This window comes from Podarcis bocagei, assembly GCF_964188305.1.
Source record: "Podarcis bocagei genome assembly, chromosome: 12".
Taxonomy (NCBI): domain Eukaryota; kingdom Metazoa; phylum Chordata; class Lepidosauria; order Squamata; family Lacertidae; genus Podarcis; species Podarcis bocagei.
The window spans coordinates 7,985,260-8,006,077 of NC_138137.1; the positions used below are offsets into that span (position 1 = coordinate 7,985,260).

General features: G+C 42.6%; 1 protein-coding gene across 2 annotated transcripts in view; it reads right to left on the reverse strand.

The window, feature by feature from the left end:
- Positions 1–201: 201 nt before the first annotated feature.
- Positions 202–20,818, reverse strand: part of AVL9 (AVL9 cell migration associated) — a 41,101-nt gene continuing 20,484 nt past the window's right edge. The window contains exons 9-17 of one of the 2 annotated variants that reach the window (XR_014001160.1): positions 18,609–18,678; positions 17,021–17,571; positions 13,025–13,159; positions 9,891–10,110; positions 8,463–8,580; positions 6,740–6,793; positions 5,306–5,394; positions 3,384–4,072; positions 202–3,339 (exon numbers count right to left, since the gene is read on the reverse strand). Coding sequence is in view for 1 of the 2 variants with exons in the window: in XM_081165163.1 (XP_081021289.1) it covers positions 3,978–4,072; positions 5,306–5,394; positions 6,740–6,793; positions 8,463–8,580; positions 9,891–10,110; positions 13,025–13,159; positions 17,021–17,571; positions 18,609–18,678 (1,332 nt within the window). In the remaining variant the exon portion in view is untranslated. Of the gene's footprint in view, positions 4,073–5,305; positions 5,395–6,739; positions 6,794–8,462; positions 8,581–9,890; positions 10,111–13,024; positions 13,160–17,020; positions 17,572–18,608; positions 18,679–20,818 lie in introns of both variants that reach the window. The other variant, XM_081165163.1, reaches the window with a different exon arrangement.

A 20,818-nucleotide genomic window follows, 5' to 3' on the forward strand; every position in this document is an offset into this window, starting at 1 on the left:
ATGAGTGAAGAGAGTTAAAACACGAATACCCATTTTTAAACCACCAAAATTAGTGTGATATAGCTGGCAATGGGGAGGGCCTGTTCACACCTGTTAGTGTTTCTTGCCTCTATTTCTCTTCCCCTGTCTAGGTTGTGAGAGAGAGGTCTCAAGCTTTTGCAGTTCAAACTGCAAGTAAACCCTTTTGCCAAACAAGTTACATTCAAGCAAAACAAGAACAATCTTTATTTTCTTTAGAACAAAATATACAGCAGAAGCATTAATAGTCTTTTGAACATAGTAACCTATTTTTTACACATTGATGATGGATGAAATACCTAATATTTACCAACCCTCCTCTTCCAACAGGCTGGTCGCAGTAAAAACCATATGGAAATAAACTTAGGTTTCATTTCACTTAAACCATGATTAGATAACTGATTTCAGGTTTATGTCTCAAAACCAGCCTTGAATGATTGATATTAATTTGTTAAGTGGTATATAGAAACTGGAATAGAGGTATTTCTAGTCTATTTCATACTGTAATATGATACACATTTCCAAATACTTGTAACATTTAAAAAAATATAAAAATCAGTTTCTCTACTGTGCATGATGCAAATATATACGTTTGTAATAGGGAGCACCAGCACATAAAACAGCCTTACAAAATACCAAGTTAGCGGCCTGATTCTAAACACTTGTGTGTGACAAAATGTTCAAACACCAGCATAATACTCTTTCAGTAGCCATAAAGCACTGTACTATGCAGTATGTTGGCACCAGTCAAGGTGTTGCATCCTGAACATTTACTTGCTTGTGGAGCAAGTATTAAGATCATACTGTTAGATATAACTCGGGGTGGAGGTGTTCCTTTGGGCTGGGCAATGCTTTTACATTTGGAAGGGTATTTTTTAAATTTTACTTTTACATCCTCTTTCCATTTTCTATAGAACAGCACATGTATTATTTGAATTTGAAGCACTTCATATTCTTAATTTGGCTTTAGATCACATCAACCTCATGTGCCCTATTACGGGCAGAATTTGCATGTGGTACTAACCAGCCCTTAAAGAACGTAACTGAAAATAGGGGTAGCCACTGAGTGTGCCCTATATGATACTGAGCTCATAACCATTCCTACTAGCCATGCTGGCTGATTCTGTGTGAATCCAACATCTGGAGGGTACCACATTGACTACCTCTGCATTACAGGAACAGCAAGGCTTAAGTCACTAGAATTGTCACTACAATACTAGAGTAAATGACAGTGTTTGCATTTTAGCTGGTGCTTTCTTGATGTGAAGTGCTTCAAGCAAGAGTGCTTCAATGCGCTACATGAGATGTTTCAATAATACAAGCAGCACTGCTTTTTACGTTTTCCAGAATAAATTAAACTCAAACCTCAAAACTGAAATCAGTGGCTAGAAAACAAATGCTGTTCATATTAAATTTGAATTATTTTCCCTTACAGACCTCCATCTAATCTAGTCTTTCAATACCCTTTTGCAAAGATATGTATGTGACCCCACACATTTGTAATACACTATGTGCTTATGCCGGTTTTTTCAGTGTATATTACGACTACCTGCTGAATGCAGATGATGTGATTGTAACTACTGCAGTACACACAGTAATCATGTTCAATAGGTTTTACAGTTTATTCCTGCATTTGACTTGTACAATTAACTACTGCCAAATTTTTCCCTGTAGCAAAATTATAATTATAAATTGGTCACTCCAAGATGATGGCTACTATAAACACTTATACAGCGTATTGTCATGTACTACAAGCGCTCGCCAAAGAAGAGAAGACATTTTAAAAGAATCACCAGCTTTTCATACCATCTTGTCCCTAAGGATTTTGCTGATCCCTCGTTATGGTGCCTGTGGATTAATTGGCAAAAGGTGTTAGTCGGATGCCTCCTAATTTGTGCTCCCTTTAGGGAAGGATGAAAACCAACAACTGGATGTAACAATTCCAACCAAGGAACTCCCAAGAAAAAAATATGTCTGTTTACAAGCTGTGTCAGCTTGCCTGCAGTGTAATGACTGTCATGGCATGCCTAGTTCTGTAGTTTCAATAAAAGGGTAACATCTCCAAGCCACAGCATCCTTGTAAAATGTTTTCTTTAGGAGCACAGTCAACTTCTGTGGTTAGAAAACTATAACTCTAATTTATGGGCTCATTCATTCGAGCAAAGTAGTGTAGAAGAAAACACACAAGGGTTTTTTATGCTGGCTATATTATTTCAGATATCTGAGTAAGCTTGAAAGCGTATGATGTGTCTTGCAATCAGTACTATATACATGGATTTATAGCAGGGCACCTGCCACTTCATAATAACCTCCCTTGTACAGCACCTATGAAAAATACACAGGTGTGTGAAAATTGCACCTGTGTACTGGTTGCAGTCCACAATTGGTCATTAATTTTCATAATGCGTATGTGGAACAGGTGTGAAAACAGCTGCACACAGTGGTATACATGCTTCTCTCTTGGGAAATTAATCTACAGGAAAGTTGGGTGAAGTAACCCATTACTGCTTATATGAAAATCTTTCTTGAAGTGCAACCATAGCCATCTCTGAAAACTGGGTTTTTGGAGATGTGGCCAGAATACAGGAATTCTGGTTGGGGTATGCTGTGACAACTTTGGTGCAGAATGTCACATCATTAATAAATATTCCGTCCCCTAAAAGGATATGAAGTAAAGCAGTCCAGCTATATAGTACACCTGAATTAACACTTTATACGCCAGATCCATTTAAATCATTGCAGTTTGGAAAAGAAAACCGAGAAGGAAAGGGGAGGAGACTTGAATTGGCAGTTGTAAGCAAAAATATGAACTAAGGGAAGCCCTGGAATTCTTTGTTTTGGTAAATCATTCATATTGTAATGTCCTACACTAAGATGAATTACTTAAAGTCCAAGGCAATCTCACGGCTTCCTATATTGCAATCCATAAAACTCGCTGGCAGAAAGCCAAGTAGTATCTCGTTACAGTCATTTCTCAAATGTCTGCTAACCTACACATTAAATTAGAAAACTCTAAAAGCAGCTAGGAAAGGGGAAAAGCACTTCCGACTCTTGCATTTGGAGTCTTAACTGTGCCAGAGAGGTAGGTATTTGGTTATAGGTATTCACTAGTGAAAGTTTTCGAACAGCCACTGTTGAATGCAACACAAGCAAATGGGAACATGAAAGATGAAAGCTAAATTCACACACACAACTTGAAAACGAGGAAATTGCAGTTACTGAGCAAAGTTGTTTTTCTGCTAAGAGGTATCTTGGGTGTTAATTCCAAAGAGGTAACAAAAATATGGTAAACCTGTGTATTTTAGTCAGTATTAGAACTATCTTCCATTTTATCCATGACCTTTAAAAACAAACTTCTTAAAAACCCAAGTGCTAGCAGCTAGAATTCTGAAAGTTGAAATGAGCTGGTGCAAAACTGCCAACATGTCATTTAGGCATTTTAAGTGTTAAACTGGGTGTGAACGTCTCATTTAATCTGTATTTGTTTCACTTCGTTCCACCCACAGGTGCAAAAGGTTGCAACATTAGGCTGCAATCCTTTGCACAAGTTGGTTCCACTGAAATGAAAAGATCTTCTGCATTTGGTATGGGAGGGTGGAAGTGAGAGGTCAGCTTTCTGTTCCAAACCTAGACAGCCCCACTCTTTTTTTCAAGAAAAAGTCTAGACAGCTGGAGTTAATACAACAAAATTTACATAAATCATTATCAACATCCAAAGAACAGCACACACTGAAAAATAAAGCCCGTCTTACAACAAGGCTTGTATGCTACTGTTGTTACAAAGGCTCAGATTTTTTAAAAGAGGCATTAATGCAAACTGCAATGACATCCTGCGATGCAGCTTTAAAGGCCATTCCTTCCATCCTCATGCTGCTTGAATTCATGGGTGTGTTTTTTAAAGCAAAACCACAGGTCTCTTTCTCAAAATGAATGTAAGGGCTTGGTCCGCTGCAGAACAGTTATTCCCCAAGGCTTTGTGTTGACTGGGTGAAAGTAGAAAGCCACGAGGACATGGCTGATTTTGCACTCGTGAGAGCTCCTCCAACTGACTGACCTGGATTTTATAGTAAAAAGAGGGGAAGGTTAGGCAAAGGTAAGGCTAAGATGAGAGCAATTAATAGCACGATGCTTACTTAGAAGTAATTCCCATTAAGTTTAATAGGACTTGAAAAGTATATATGGGATTGTAGTGCAAGGGCACTTACATCTATGTGTAAATAGATTTCTCAAACAGACAGCCTCTTATTTTGGCATTCTAAACAACATTTTTAAAGCTGGTTCAGACTGGCGAAGCTTGGGATGAACACTCCATAGGTCTGTGTAAGTATGCAACACTCATAGCTATCTCTGGAATTGGTGGTTTGGGGAAAGTGGGCTGAGGAGTATGCAAGGCTGAGGGGCACGCCTCATTTCAGTAGTAAACTTGATGGCTGAGATGAGAGGCATGTGGAATCTTACAGCTTTCAAATTCCAAAAATGAGGGGTGCTAAAAAGATGTAACATGACTTGGGAATCCCAAATATATTTTGTTTAAGTTAATATAATTTCCTTCTGCTTGGTAAGTTAGGTGTGTGCAAAATGGTATAGAAATCATAGAAAATGATTGCCAAGTACTTGCATTTATATTATATACAGTGGTACCTCGGGTTACATATGCTTCAGGTTACAGACTCTGCTAACCCAGAAATAGTGCTTCAGGTTAAGAACTTTGCTTCAGGATGAGAACAGAAATCGTGCTCTGGTGGCGCGGCAGCAGCAGGAGGCCCCATTAGCTAAGGTGGTGCTTCAGGTTAAGAACAGTTTCAGATTAAGAACGGACCTCCGGAACGAATTAAGTACTTAACCCGAGGTACCACTGTATTACTTCTTATTAATTTAGCATTACCTGACATTTTCAGAAGGTAAAATTAAAATTCTTTGGTTTATGTGGTTTTTACCAAGCTAGATGTTGTCCAATCACAAAAATAGTAAGATTTGAATTCCTCACACCCAAAAGCATATTTTTAAGACCCCTTACTGAAGAAATATGCGATAAAGTTTCACCTCCCCAAAAGACACGTTCTACAAGTGTTGTGCATGACGTTTCCTGTTTCACTTCTCCATACATAGTGTTTCAGCTAGTTTCCAGCTATCCCTTCATTTACGGAAGGTAGCAACATTTGCGTGCTGTTGGTAGAGATATATACCACCAACAAGATTCTTGAAACAGGCTGTGGAAGTTAAGGTTTCTGTTTGTAGCATACAAGTGTCACAGCGCATACTGATTTCCAGTTATGAAGCATCTTACCTACGGCTCTTCCTGTCTGTACAACATTACGGCTCGTTGTAACCATGGCATTTCCAATCTTCTTGCCCCGTTCACTATTCTGTACAGAGCTAAACGAGAGGAAAATGTCATAGCATCATACAACTGACTTTCACTGTTGCCAAGCATGTAAACTGATCATGAAACTAAACAAAGGAGTTGGCAATAAAGACAGAAAAAGTACCTAGTAGGCAGATACTTTTATCAGGCCAAGCTACTAGATTTAAATGGCAGGTATTAAGCCCTGTGGTCACTAACTCTCAAACAATAATAAAGGTTCTTTATAATATTGTAAGCATGGATGTAGATCTAGTTTGCACATAATGTTAAACCATAGTTGTAAAACTCAACTCAGCTACCAAAAAGGGCACTTTAAAAATGGAAAGTATTAGGAACCGTAGAAATATAGAAAGCAATGATAAAACTACTGTATTTAAAGCAAAAGTTTTATGAATTTGGAGGGAAGAGACCTAAACTAGCAAACGGGGGGTGGGGGGGTGGAATAAAACAACTTTAACAGGTACAAAGACCAAAACGGGGGAAATAATTTTCTACTAAAATTTTGTGAAGATTTAAGGAGTTTTCCTCTGTACTGTTCTAAGTCCACTCCACTCAGAAGAGATACAAAAATTTCTGGACACAATAACACCGCCAACTTTGGGGGATGCAGAGGCAAAACCTATGGAAGAGCTGATTATAGAAGAAGAGATTAAATATATTTTTTAAAAAAAGGTAGGGAAACCCCAGGCCCAAATAGGTTCTCCACAGTATTTTATAAAGCATTTAAATCTGATGGTTACACATATGACCAAACTATATATTGACGTTGTAACTGAGACCTATCACCACCAATCTGGAAACAACTGAGGATAGTAGCAATCCCCAAATCATACAAGGACCCCTCAAAGGTAAAATCTTACCATCCATTTTCTGTACTTAACCTGGATTAGAATTCTTTCTACAGCAGAATGGTCAACAGAATGTAAAAAAAAAAATTTTGTTGTTGAAAAATGCATTCATCTGGATCTGGTTGGTTTGTCCTGGGCCATAAGATTACAGACCCAATTAAAATAAATGTAATTTATTATGGTCAACAAACTATTCCATCAAGTGCTGCTTTGCGCAGAACACAAAGTCTGTACTGTGTTCGCACAAGTGTGGCACAGGCAGGCATGGGGGATGAGTGAAGTGGGGACTTTGGAGCAATGTGCAGCAGCACACTGCTTGTTCACGTTATTTTAAAACCATGGTTTAGTGTTATGTGTAAACTGGGCCACAGAGTCAATCTGACAATTACTGTGAACATTTCAACAGTCATCGCCTGCCAGAATACCAAACCCCAGTTTAACATGAAACTATGCTCGCCAATTTACAAAAACCCTAGCCTTCAAAAGCATATTCAGATATAGTACTTACTGTGACAATCTTAATTTCACATCTGAAACCGAGTATTGGCCTTGGAATGGGTGACTGAAAAGGGTTTTGTAAGGAGGTGGAAGAAAAGAGAAGAGAAAAACAGAACACAAATTTAAAATGTTTTGTGTGTTGTAACAATAAAAACAGAAAACATAAGCCATTCCTTTCTAACTAGACTGAAAACATTAACATTTCTTAACTCCTGGTCTGATCAGTTTGCACTGGGGAGAGGGGAAGATCTCAGAGGCCCCCATGACTGTACAGTGGACAAAACATTTGGCACTGATCCAATGAGAGGCACAAATACAAGATGGGGGACACCTGGCTTGAGAGCAGTACATGTGAAAAGGATTTAGGAGTCTTGGTTCACCACAAACTTGACATGAGCCAACAGTGTGACGCGGCAGCTAAAAAAGCCAATGCAATTCTGGGCTGCATCAATAGGAGTATAGCATCTACATCAAGGGAAGTAATAGTGCCACTGTATTCTGCTCTGGTCAGACCTCACCTGGAGTACTGTGTCCAGTTCTGGGCACCACAATTCAAGAAGGACACTGACAAACGAACGTGTCCAGAGGAGGGCAACCAAAATGGTCAAAGGCCTGGAAACGATGCCTTATGAGGAACGGCTAAGGGAGCTGGGCATGTTTAGCCTGGAGAAGAGGAGGTTAAGGGGTGATATGATAGCCATGTTCAAATATATAAAAGGATGTCACATAGAGGAGGGAGAAAGGTTGTTTTCTGCTGCTCCAGAGAAGCGGACACGGAGCAATGGATCCAAACTACAAGAAAGAAGATTCCACCTAAACATTAGGAAGAACTTCCTGACAGTAAGAGCTGTTCGACAGTGGAATTTGCTGCCAAGGAGTGTGGTGGAGTCTCCTACTTTGGAGGTCTTTAAGCAGAGGCTTGACAACCATATGTCAGGAGTGCTCTGATGGTGTTTCCTGCTTCGCAGGGGGTTGGACTCGATGGCCCTTGTGGTCTATTCCAACTCTAGGATTCTAGGATTCTATGATTCTATCTCTGAATTTCTTCCCTGGGTTACAATCTGCTGCTCCTCTGAAATGCCTTCCATTTTAAAGTGGCTGTTCAGTCACACCACAGTCACTTCCAATGTCTTCCTGTCTTCTCTCCTACTTCTGACTCTTTGGGACAGTGGCCACAATCAGGAGCCAAGGGACGCTGCACCTCCAAACAACTGTTTAAGTAAGTACTTGTTGGTGTGACAGTGCAGCGATATGGAAGAAATTAAATTCTTGGCTAAAAGCCTCTGGAGTTCAGTTGGAATTACATTCAGATAAAATGGTCAAAGCAACATCAAGAGCACAGAAACATCCCGCTGTTAGGGGTTTGGAAGCACTAATTGCTTGAATTGTGTTGTGTTCTGATCTGCAGAAACAGGTCAAATTTTGGCCACCTTACACCAGGCAAGCAGGCAGAGAGTACCATATTTTTGTTTACCTAAAGAACAGCGTTCAAGGCAAGCTAAATGCAGAACATGCAACATCTGAAGCACAAGCAAGGAGAAAGATATGTAGGGAAAGTGAGTTCCAGAACTAGAAGTTTGTAATTTTGAAGCCTGGTACTACTAGCAAACGGAGAATTCTTGCTTGTGCTTCCTGGAAATTAAACGGCAGACCTAGGAAGTCACAGATGCTCAAGACAACAGCACTCTTCTCTCTACTTCTTCCACACAAACATTAAAGCTAAAATTTCTTACCTGGGATTTACCTCTGCGAGAGCTGGGTGTTTATTGCTGTTCCACACTCTGTAATTGTGTGTATTCTTCCAAGCTGCTACAAAGGTTGTTCCAAAGTCTGATAATATTTTTTCACTGTCTGATGAATAAAATAGGTAAGAGAAACCTAAGCAGTTTCAGTACTTTGCATGCTATGCGTGTGCAGGCAAAGAAGCTAGCACATTTTAATTTTTTAAAAGGCAGTGTGGACCTTCTCCACAGTAATACTGTCAATGCAACACAGCAACAAATAGAAAGGGGACGGTGCTGGCTAACAGACTGGATTTCCACATGTTTGAAAGCCCAAAAATCTTACTTGTTTTCCCCCTTGGTGTGTTGTGTATCACTGTAAATACAGGTGTGGAATGGCTGGTGTCATCCCTGATTACGTCTAGGACAGTGATGGCCAAGCTTGGCCCTCCAGCTGTTTTGGGACTACAATTCCCATCATCCCTGACCACTGGTCCTGTTAGCTAGGAATGATGAGAGTTGTAGTCCCAAAGCAGCAGGAGGGCCAAGTTTGGCCATCCCTGGTCTATGACATACCTAGTCACTGAAAGACAGCTCTTCCACAGCTGTTTTTCAATGGCATGGTGTCAGCAGACAGAAGAAAGACTCCACCCTCATAGAACAGGAGTGTGGACTTGGGACCAGATGGCAAACAGGCAAATCTCTCCTTCCCCACTCAGTGCGGAGTGGCAGCTGCAACTGCCAGGAAGCAAATAAACAACTGGAAATAAAAGGTTTAATTAGTGAAATTGATGGGAAGTTAAAACTAAGCAGATTATGCAATTAAGATATAAAAAACAGCTTGAAAAGAGACAGAATTTTAAGAAGGAACTAATCTGGATTTTAACTGGATTTGGAGAGGTGGGACCATGCATCTGATATAAAACACTCCAATTCATCACACAGTCCTTTAGACAGAGCCAAGCGCTTTGATAGTAAAACCTAGATCTGCATTATTGTGTGCTAGCATGTAGCATTAGATCAGATTAAGAGGCAGATTTAGGGCCGTGCGACCGGTTTGGTTGCACTGAGGAGCCCCAGGGGCGCTGCAACTATGATGTAGAATGGAAGGAGAGAGGCGAGGGGGCAGCAAATTCTGGCATTGCACAGGGTGCTGCTAATATCTGAGACCCCAAGACCCGCCACTGAGATTAGGTGGCGGCAAGTCTCATGGACAAGACTTTCTCTAGGGCCTCACACAACCTCTGCATGAGCCTGTGAGAAGCAGTCCCTCTTTTTAACACAGCATCAGAGCTTCCATACGGTTACTAACCAGGTCAGACCCAGATCCCTGTATTTCTTTGTCCTTTCCTTTTACTCTTCCTAGTTACAGCTGCTAAGTATAATCTTAGAGGATTTTTTAAAAAATAAAAAAATGGAAGCAATGGCACCAGGGTTTACCTGGCTGCAGAGTAGCAGCGAGCAGCGCATGGAGATATGAGCCAAACTGGGCTCGGATCCATTCATCTCCTCCTTCCCAGCCAGTGCCGTCTAGGAAGACATCGTCCCGGTTCTCAGTTACGTGCTTTACCAAGAAGTCTGCAAATCTCAAGTCAGCTGTTGTGGGATTCAGAACCTTCCTGAGCTCTGGATCATGGACTTGAACCAGAGCTTCCTCTATCTGTTGAGAAAAACCCAACATGAAAAGAAGAAGAAGAGTTTAGATTTGATATCCCGCCTTTCCCTCCCCTTCAGGAATCTCAAAGCGGCTAACATTTTCCTTTCCCTTCCTCCCCCACAACAAACACTCTGTGAAGTGAGTGGGGCTGAGAGACTTCAAAGAAGTGTGACTAGCCCAAGGTCACCCAGCAGCTGCATGTGGAGGAGCGGGGAAGCAAACCCGGTTCCCCAGATTACGAGACTACCGCTCTTAACCACTACACCACACTGGCTCTCAGTGCAGTGCAGAGGAAAAACTGAACTCTTAAGAGGAGCTACTCACTTCTCTTGAACCACAAGCCACAACTGATGTGAAGTGCTGCAGCATTTGGAGATGAAACTCAGTCTGACTGCAGAGTTGCAGGTGGCAACAGTGGCTTATAACTAACTCAGTCACCAATCAACCATCTCTAGTCCCTACAACAAGCAATTAGGTTCTTTTTCCTTGTGATGAACTGAGGTATAGAATAGACCACAGAGGGAATTTGGGGTACGGGTCCTGTTCTGGGGAGGCAGGGCTGAACAGCCTCTCTCTGGGTCTATTTCAACTCTACAACTGGATTGCTGGAGATAGACGGGAAGTTCTCCAAGCAATGTTGCCACTCCACGGGGCAGGTCACTTATGTGTTTACAAGGAAAAGCTGTGGAAGATTCTTTCAAGCAACTACCATGTGGGAGCTGCAGTCTGTAGACTGGACATCAAGGCAGTCTTTTCTGGAACAGTTCTGTATGAGTAGAAAGAACCATCAGTTTTACTCTGGGTATTTGAAAAGTGCCCAAATGCGGTCCTGGAGAGACTTCCGGGTTGGCGCGATCGGGAAATGGCGGATTCCCTCCGAGCTCCGGAGGGAATCGGCTCAGCGGTGGATGGGTCTTTGCCGTGCCGGCGACACGGGGACCCTTAAAAACCGCAGGCGCGGAAGCCTGCGGACTGAAGACTCGGCGGGTGCCTTAAGCGCCCCCCCTGATTCGCAATGAGCCTTTTTAAAGGCTACGGAGGGGATACAGGGGACGGCGTGGCACTGAGAGTCGACCGCTACCGCCGCTGAGCGAAGCCGCGAGCCATAACTGGAGAGCGCTGACTTCCTTCCTTGAAATTCGGACTGAAAAAAGAACCCGTGAGTAATTTGGAACTGAACTTTAAAACTTTTACCTTTTGAATTTGAGACGACCGGGGGGTGTGCTAAAAGGAAGTCCCCACCCCCCCCCCTTGCAGACGATCCAGAGCAACGAAATAAGAACTAAGCTGGAGTGCCTACCCTGTAAAGGGTGAGTTTTAAAAAGACAGTAACTTCCAAGATTTAGAAAGGTAAATTTGAGCAGGAGAGTGGAGTGTTGGAAGAGTCTTTGTTTTGTGGTAAACACCCCTCCCTCCCGGGCCCGGGAGCGACCTGCTTTGGAGCCTGTATAGAGGAGCAGAATTTGACAGCTGTCAAAAGCTGTCAAATGGACTATTAATAGTGAAAAAAATTGCTGTTTAAGACCTCTCCGGATTAAAAGGAGTTACAATTGAACTAAAATTTTGAGAAACAAAGAAACAATAATAGGACAGAGGATTGTTGGAGAAAAGGTTACTCAGTAACCAGATTCCCTCTAGGGGGAATTCTGTGGAATTACAATGGCTGTGGGTGGAAAGATACTGAGAGAAATCGAAAGAATGTTCTCACTGGTGGGAACCCTACAGGAGCAGACTACAGCTATGAGTAAACAATTGACGACCTTGGATTTGGAAACAAGTAGTTCTGCTGAAAGTAATGAGGGCCTGAGTGAGAAAGAACCCACAGCTGAATTTGAAACAATAAACAAAGAAGAGGAGAAGACAAAACAAGAAAGAGAACAAGTTATCTGGGAAAGTACTAACCAGAAGCCGACATCTGGAGAACACAAGCAAGGAGACTATTGGATTAAATCCACTCTAAGCTTACGAAAGATACAGAAGATGAAAGTGGAGGCCCTGGGACTTTATGGAATTCAGGAGCTCGAAATAAAGAAGTACAATTGGGGCCTCCACATAGACTTTGATTTTGACTATCAGCAAGACTTAGGCCTTGTGGAAATTCCTCAGCAGTTGCCTTTAAATATGGGAAGAGACTATGGACTGATTGGATTGATTGTTAAGGAAATCTTTCGAGACTCGATGACAGACAAAAAGGACTACCAACAAAACCGGCGGAGAGGGACTAAAAGAGAATTGAGAGCCTCGGATATCCGGAATCCAGGCTAAAAACTGTTAATTTGGACATGTCTCGGGAAAGGACGCAAAGCGGGGAGGGGAGGGAGGGAAGTATCAAATTTAAACAACACTCAAGACCAGGGGGTTTAGTATTAAGAAAATTATGTAAGAAAAAATGAGAAATCGAGGGAAGAGAATTGGGGTCCAACTTAGGGAAAATTTATTTTTGTTTTTTATAAAAGGACTAATATTAAGATGGAAGAAATGCCAACTTGCTGACATAAGTTTGGGAATAGGGATGCAGGGGAGGGGGTGGGGGGAAGTCAAGGACTAGGGTTAGAAAATAATATTTTCGGGAACTATTCTTGTTCGTTGTTTTTTATGTTTGTTTTGGTGTGTTGTTTGTGTTTATATAAAATGTGAAAACCCAATAAAAATATTTAAAAAAAAAAAAAACAAATGCGGTCCTGGAAATTATGTTTCCCTCCTACCATAAAGAGACGAAATAGGACTTGGGATAGGAGGAATCTTCCTGTTGGGTAGAATATACTCAGTAGTTAAGCAATTGTATTTGTTAGGAAGTATGACCCTTTGCCGGCTTTATCCTTATTTTTATGGCACATTTTACTAAAGAAACTCTTCTTTTTTAAAAAAAGTTGCAATTCAGTGACCTGTCTATGATATAAAAGAAAATGATTCATACCTCTACAATAGCATCACTTAGATGCTTTTGCTGACGGAAAAGGATGTTGGTGGCTCCTGCAACAAACCCACGAATGGTTATATCAGACAGGAGATGGTGTTGTTGCAGCGCCATGTACGGCAAGCAAAGGTATCCCTGAAACAGAGAAAAGGGAGGAAGGGGATCAATGTGAGAAAGAAAAAGGTTGAAGAGCAGGAGCTGATACTTTAAAATGCTGTGATGTTCTAATGAACAAGGAAAAAATAATGAAGATTGTAATTGCAACTTGAACTGTTACTTCCTCATCAGTTAACAATTACACCTCCGTGGAATATTGCTCTGTTGAGTTAAACTATTACTGCCAATAAATTAGCAGGAAATCTAGGCAGGATACAGATTCAGCAAACTGTATGAACACACCCTGTGCTCAGACACTGCTTTCTCCCAGACATACATGGGAGCAAATATGAATTAAATCTAAAGCAGACAAACTGTGGCTTGAAGCCTTTGCTGTGGGTTAAATTGGAAGTGAATATGAAAGGAGAAGTGTGGGAGGGAGGGAACATAGAAATGCAAGGCTTTTTTGTAGTAACGCCAAACCAATGTCTTGTGGTTCCTTGCTTTAAATGTGTCCAGTTGATGGTGCCTGCATTTTATAGTTGTTAGATAAAGGGCAATGAGAACGGATTGATCTGACTGCAAGCCCAATTACTGTGACCTTCGGAGTCTCAGCAAAGAACATAAGGACAGAATGTACTATGCTGGGAAGTTGTATATGAGTAAGGCATACTGCAAAAAGTTGATCGTTTCGTTATTAAATTTTATAGGAAACTGTCACCACTAGAACACTCTTGCTTTGTGACTACTCACTTTTAGAAATTACCCCCCCCCCCCAAGTAATATTGCAGTAACACTGTGAGTTTAACATGGAAAATTTTTGGTGGAGGAAGGGGAACTGTTTTTAAATGAGTAACCATGGAAGAATTACAGGAAGTCAAGCTTATGATACAACAGTATCCTATAAAAACTGAGTAAGTAAACTCATTCTAAAAGAAGCTGATATCAGGTTTGTAATCTTCACAAAATTAAGATTACAGAGCACATGGCTATAGTTTGCGTGTGTCTGCCATCAATTATGCCAGTATTTTCCAGGAAAGTTTACTATTTTTAAGAAGTCTTTGAACAAAACACTTTTATGTAGATTATACCCTAATTTTAACTGATGCTATTGAAAGCATAATAATTTTAACTTATAAATAGAATCAGCAACTCTAGCCCACTTCCAGCTGTTATAAAAACTGTGCTGTTGACTTGAAAGACTAAAGACACATAGAGGGGAAAGGAAACAAACATGAACTGGGGCGCTGCCTAATACAATCTGGGCATGAGAGACAAGAATTCCCATACTATAACATCTGTAATGTTGTTTAGCCCTTCAGACCGCTTCGCATGGTGCCCTTCCAATGTTTCAGTCCAAAGCACCCTTGACCATTGGCCTTGCTGGCAGGGGCTTAGGAGAGTTGGAGCTCATCTGGAGACCCCCACCTTGGCTACCTCTGGCCTAAGGTATCAACATGCTCCTGACATTATCTTACTTACAGGAGCCACCAGCACTGAAGTTGTTCATGATAGATTTATTTATACAGTACAGTGGCACCTCTGGTTACGTACTTAATTCGTTCCGGAGGTCCATTCTTAACCTGAAACTGTTCTTAACCTGAGACACCACTAATGGGGCCTCCCGCTGCCGCCGTGCAATTTCTGTTCTCATCCTGAAGCAAAGTTCTTAACCCGAGGTAATATTTCTGGGTTAGCAGAGTCTGTAACCTGAAGCATCTGTAACCTGAAGCGTATGTAACCTGAGGTACCACTGTATCTGTCAGCCATAGTAGTCAACGGGACCCAGATATTCTGTAGGTCTCTTTTAGACAAGCATTTCCCAATCTGTGGGTTGTGACCTGCAAGTGGGTCATGGGCTTTAGGATTCTTGCTTGGATGTCTCAAGTTACAGATATAAAATCGGCAAACATGCAGTTAAAATGCATGAAGCCGATGACTGCTGAAGATCTGAGGTCCACAATTCATGTGACAATAAAACCACTGTTTTACACTACTGGATAGATAATCCCTTAGTAGTGAGAATTTAATGAGTGTTTCATACATGGCAAGTGCTGGAAACGCAGAGCTAGGCTAGGTCCCAGACTCACCAAGTCAGTGCTGCTCTTTTGAGACTCTTCGTATGGAATAGGGACACAGGGCAATATTCAACCAAGACACATTCAGAGTAGACACATTAACTTTACTGAAACTAAGCCATGTGCATTAACTTTGGTGGGCCTTTTCTGAGCTGAATAGGAAGCTGCCTTATACCAAGTCCGACCAACAGCCCATCTAGCTCATTATGGTCTCTACACTGACCAGCAATGGCTCTTTCTGGGTCTCAGACAGGGGAAATTCCTAGTCTTTCCTGGAGATGTTTTGGACTGAACCCGGGACCTTCTGTATGCAAAGCAGTTCTCCACCAATGATCTATGACCCTGGCCAGATCAGAGAAAGTGTTTGTTACTTCCATCCTAGCAGGGCCCTGCCATGAGTGAGTACACCCCAGTTCCGGGTGATGGCACAAAGGCTCTGGGGTGTTCTGTCTGTTTTCGTTTTTTGTCCCACTCCCTTTGGGTATTAAGATATCCTTGCAGTTTGCAAAAAGGTTAACACCACTGGCCTTGTCAGCACAGCTGCCCGGCTTGTATTACCAGGACAGAGAGCTGGAAGACTCGTGCCTTCCGTTAAGAGTTTGGGTGTAATCCTTGACGGCTCCCTTTCCATGGAGGCGCAGGTTACAACAACAGCCAAGACGACATTTTTCCACCTTCGCCGCATCAAGCAGTTGGTTCCTTACCTTTCCCGCCCTGACCTGGCCACAGTGATCCATGCGACGGTCACCTCCAGGCTTGACTACTGTAATTTGCTCTACATGGGGCTGTCCTTGAAGCTGTCCCAGAAACTCCAGCGGGTGCAGAATGCTGCAACGAAGCTCCCCACAGGGTCTCTGCCATGGGAGCATATTCACCCAGTGCATTTCCAGCTGCACTGGCTCCCGGTGGAGTACAGGGTCAGATTTAAGGTGCTGGTTTTGACTTTTAAAGCCCTTCACGGCCTAGGACCCTCGTACCTACGGGATCGCCTCTCCTGGTATGCCCCACGGAGGACCTTAAGGTCCATATATAGCAACACCCTAGAGGTCCCAGGCCCTAAGGAAGTTAGATTAGCCTCAACCAGAGCCAGGGCCTTCTCAACACTGGCTCCGGTGGAATGCTCTGTCTCTTGAGACCAGGGCCCTGATCTCAATCTCTTTCTGCAGGGCCTGTAAGACAGAGTTGTTCCACCTGGCCTTTGGCTCAGAATCAGTTTGATTCCCTCCCACTTTTCCTTTTTCCTTTCTCCTCCTATGATGAGATTGCTCCCTAATTGTTTTAATGTTGTATCTTAATCTTTTAAATTGTATTTTAATCAACTTGTTTTTATTATGGGTGGTTAGCCGCCCTGAGCCCGGTCTTGGCTGGGGAGGGCGGGGTATAAATAAAATTATTATTATTATTATTATTATTATTATTATTATTATTATTATTATTATTATGTGCTTTTCCCCCCTGTCACATTATTGTATTTCCCCTCTCCTCTAATTGTGGAGCTTTGATCAGATACCTCATTCATCTTTCTACAACTGTGGCAAATTTAAACTGTGCAAGGTTTGTTATGACCCCATGACATTCACCATCCGAAAAAGGAGACCTTGTAGAAAACGGGTCCTCACCTTTTCAAAAGAGAGGCCACAATGTTTTGTTGACTAATTTACTAAAGGAATTGCTTATTTGTTTTTAAAAATTTTCACAGTCCACCTTTATGAGTAGCACTTGCTCCAGGACAGCTTACCCAACGAGAGGATAAAAATACAACTTTGAAACAAGATAAAAAGCAACGTGGAAACTTTCCAGAAGCCAAAACATGCCAGGTTACCTTAGTGAAAACAGCTAACGGCATGCCATACTGGTCCTCTTCCAAACCTGATATAAGGCCAGGAACAAAGACGGCGTGCCCTGTGTTAGGCTGAGGCTGCACAGTAATGGGAATGCTTTCAGAAACTGCAGGTTCCTTTGGAAGGATTTCAGTCTGTGCTGCTACTGCAGTGATTTCACCTTCTCCTTCTTTCAAACTGGGGTCCTCCAGGATGTTAGGATCCAGGGTTTCCCAGTCACTTTCAGATGATTCTGGAGAAGTGCGTGAGGGAGGTTTCAAATGCTGCCCATTGTCCCTGGAGACGCGTGCTCCGTTGAGATTGTCCTCGGTCTGAAATGAAGGTACATCTACTTTCTCAGTGTCCCGTTCTTGGTTTCCGGACAACGTTGGGCCTTCTGCATCTGTTTCCACGTTTTCGTTTGAAAGCGCCACAGTGGACAAGGAAACATAATAATCTGTAGGAGGTGGGACTTCCTGCTGGCCGACATCCTCTGAAACACTCTTCCTCGGCCGGTACTGTGAACAGTCAGTGAGACCATGCTCTATCATACCTGGAAATTATAAAAATCTCTTGGATAACAGCATCATGAAAAGCGAGTTTATCACAATGCTAAACACATTGCATACTTTGAAAGCTACCTTACAGCTCTGCATCTGAAGGCTCCCTTTTTCCTAAGCAAAGATGCTTTAGCTGAGATTTCTGCATGGCAGGGGGTTGGACTAGATGATTCTCGGGGTCGCCTCCAATTCCACGATTCTAAGAATGATCTTAGATTTCCATGCACAGTATATTTATAGCTTGAAGTGCAGTTCCTTATATTTGCTAAAATATACCATACTAGTGGTACCATACAGCAATTATGGTGCTGGAGGAGACTCTTGAGAGTCCCATGGACTGCAAGAAGATCAAACCTATCCATTCTTAAGGAAATCAGCCCTGAGTGCTCACTGGAAGGACAGATCCTGAAGCTGAGGCTCCAAGACTTTGGCCACCTCATGAGAAGAGAAGATTCCCTGGAAAAGACCCTGATGTTGGGAAAGATGGAGGGCACAAGGAGAAGGGGACGACAGAGGATGAGATGGTTGGACAGTGTTCTCGAAGCTACCAGCATGAGTTTGACCAAACTGCGGGAGGCAGTGGAAGACAGGAATGCCTGGCGTGCTCTGGTCCAGGGGGTCACGAAGAGTCGGACACGACTAAACAACAACAACAACAACAACAACAACAACAACAACCATACTAGTGATCTTTCATGAGACAAGCTGTATCCGAATGTCATTCTGATCTATGGTTTAGCAATACCTGAATGAACATAGCCTTCTTCCAGCCTTGACATTTCCATTCCTCTCCTCTTACTGTATGACTGGGAGGACTAGTTCTGGTTAACTGTGATTTTTCAGGTGGTCTGGGCCAGCAAACTGTGGTTAACATTAACGATGGTTTGTTTCAAACAATCCAACTTCGAACAGTGATTTCTAAAAATGGCTTGTGGAAACCAACCACAGCTAATCACAGTTCTAGGTTCAGGTGACATGGGAAACTGTGTAGCATGCTTTCTATAGTTGTAAATACTTTACTCTCACTTACCAGGAAAGAGTGATAAGACTGTCATTAGGGCTCCCACCAGCCTATTCACTGGAGATATATAAAACAGAACCTGAAAGGGAGGGGAGTGGGAATGACAAACGTTAATTTCTAGAGAAAGAGAAGAACGAAAAACAAACAATTCCAGTTCGTAACACCCAGAATGACAGCAGCACATGACTTTCTGAGGCATAAAAAAGTAAAAGGTAAAGGACCCCTGGCAGTTAAGTTGAGTCGCAGATGACTCTGGGGTTGCGGCACTCATCTCTCTTTACAGGCCGAGGGAGCTGACATTTGTCCACAAACAGTTTTCCGGGTCATGTGGCCAGCATGACTAAGCCGCTTCTGGCACAATGGAACACTGAAACCAGAGCAGAGCATGTTTACCTTCCTGCCAGAGCGGTACCTATTTATCTACGTGCACTTTTTGGTGTGCTTTTGAACTGCTGGGTGGGCAGGAGCAGGGACCGAGCAACAGGAGCTCACCCCGACACGGGGATTCAAACCGCCAACCTTCTGATCAGCAAGCCCAAGAGGCTCAGTGGTTTAGATGTTTAAAGAACAACATGCAGAACTCTACAGCACTGGAAATAGGAATCACAAGCAGCAATTTTTTTAAAGCATTAGACACAATTTTTCCTATATTGCAGTTTAGCTAAATTATTCAAGGATGCCCCAACACCATCTATATCCAGAGCCTAGAAGCCAACAGAGTACTGTGTGCTGTTAATAGTTCTTGAATGCATCTGGAGCCAGGTCTCATGGTATATGGTCTGAGTCAGCATGGACCTGTTCTTAGTTAAGACCTATTCTTCAAAGAGGTTCACCTGCTCTTTTGTTTCATGACCCTACCCCCTCTTCTTCTGCAACATTTGTAATCTCCTCAGATAATTCCAGCTATACAGCTGAAAGAACCCTCAGTACCTCCGCTGGAGACTGAACCTAGAAGCAGAGGATATGCAACTCTGCGTTTGGTCTTCCCTCCTCATAGGTTCATAGAATCATAGAATCATAGAGTTGGAATAGACCACAAGGGCCATCGAGTCCAACCCCCTGCCAAGCAGGAAACACCATCAGAGCACTCCTGACATATGGTTGTCAAGCCTCTGCTTAAAGACCTCCAAAGGAGGAGACTCCACCACACTCCTTGGCAGCAAATTCCACTGTCGAACAGCTCTTACTGTCAGGAAGTTCTTCCTAATGTTTAGGTGGAATCTTCTTTCTTGTAGTTTGGATCCATTGCTCCGTGTCCGCTTCTCTGGAGCAGCAGAAAACAACCTTTCTCCCTCCTCTATGTGACATCCTTTTATATATTTGAACATGGCTATCATATCACCCCTTAACCTCCTCTTCTCCAGGCTAAACATGCCCAGCTCCCTTAGCCGTTTCTCATAGGGCATCGTTTCCAGGCCTTTGACCATTTTGGTTGCCCTCCTCTGGACACGTTCCAGTTTGTCAGTGTCCTTCTAGAACTGTGGTGCCCAGAACTGGACACAGTACTCCAGGTGAGGTCTGACCAGAGCAGAATACAGTGGCACTATTACTTCCCTTGATCTAGATGCTATACTCCTATTGATGAGGCCCAGAATTGCATTGGCTTTTTTAGCTGCCGCGTCACACTGTTCAAGGAAACATCCCACAGATTTCTGTGCATTAAAATGGGAAGGGGAAGTATGACTTGACACTCTGGAGTACTCTTGCTTTTATGCTTTGCGACATGTAAAAAGTTCAGATTAATAACCATCCTCCCATGCTGCTGTAGCTATAATAGCCTGCAGCATTTAATCCAGGGGTCCACTGTCCCTCAGACCTTGGGGGGTGGGGCGGACGGACTATATTTTGAAAAATAAAATAAAATGAACGAATTCCTATGCCCCACAAATAACTCAGAGATGCATTTTAAATAAAAGCACACATTCTATTTGTGTAAAAACACGCTGATTCCCAGGCTGTTCGCGGACCAGATTTAGAAGGCGATTGGGCTGGATCCGGCCCCTGGGCCTTAGTTTGCCTACCCATGAATTAATCCCTTCCACCATTCATTTTTAAACATACGTGGCTACTGGATGAATATAAATCAACGGTACCGACAGGCGCACCATAACCTCCTATGGTTCCTGCAAATGATCTCAGTACAGCGGACGCTCAGGTTGCGAACGTGATCCAGGTGGGAAGCACGTTCACAACCTGCAGCGTTCTCAACCCGCAGCGCC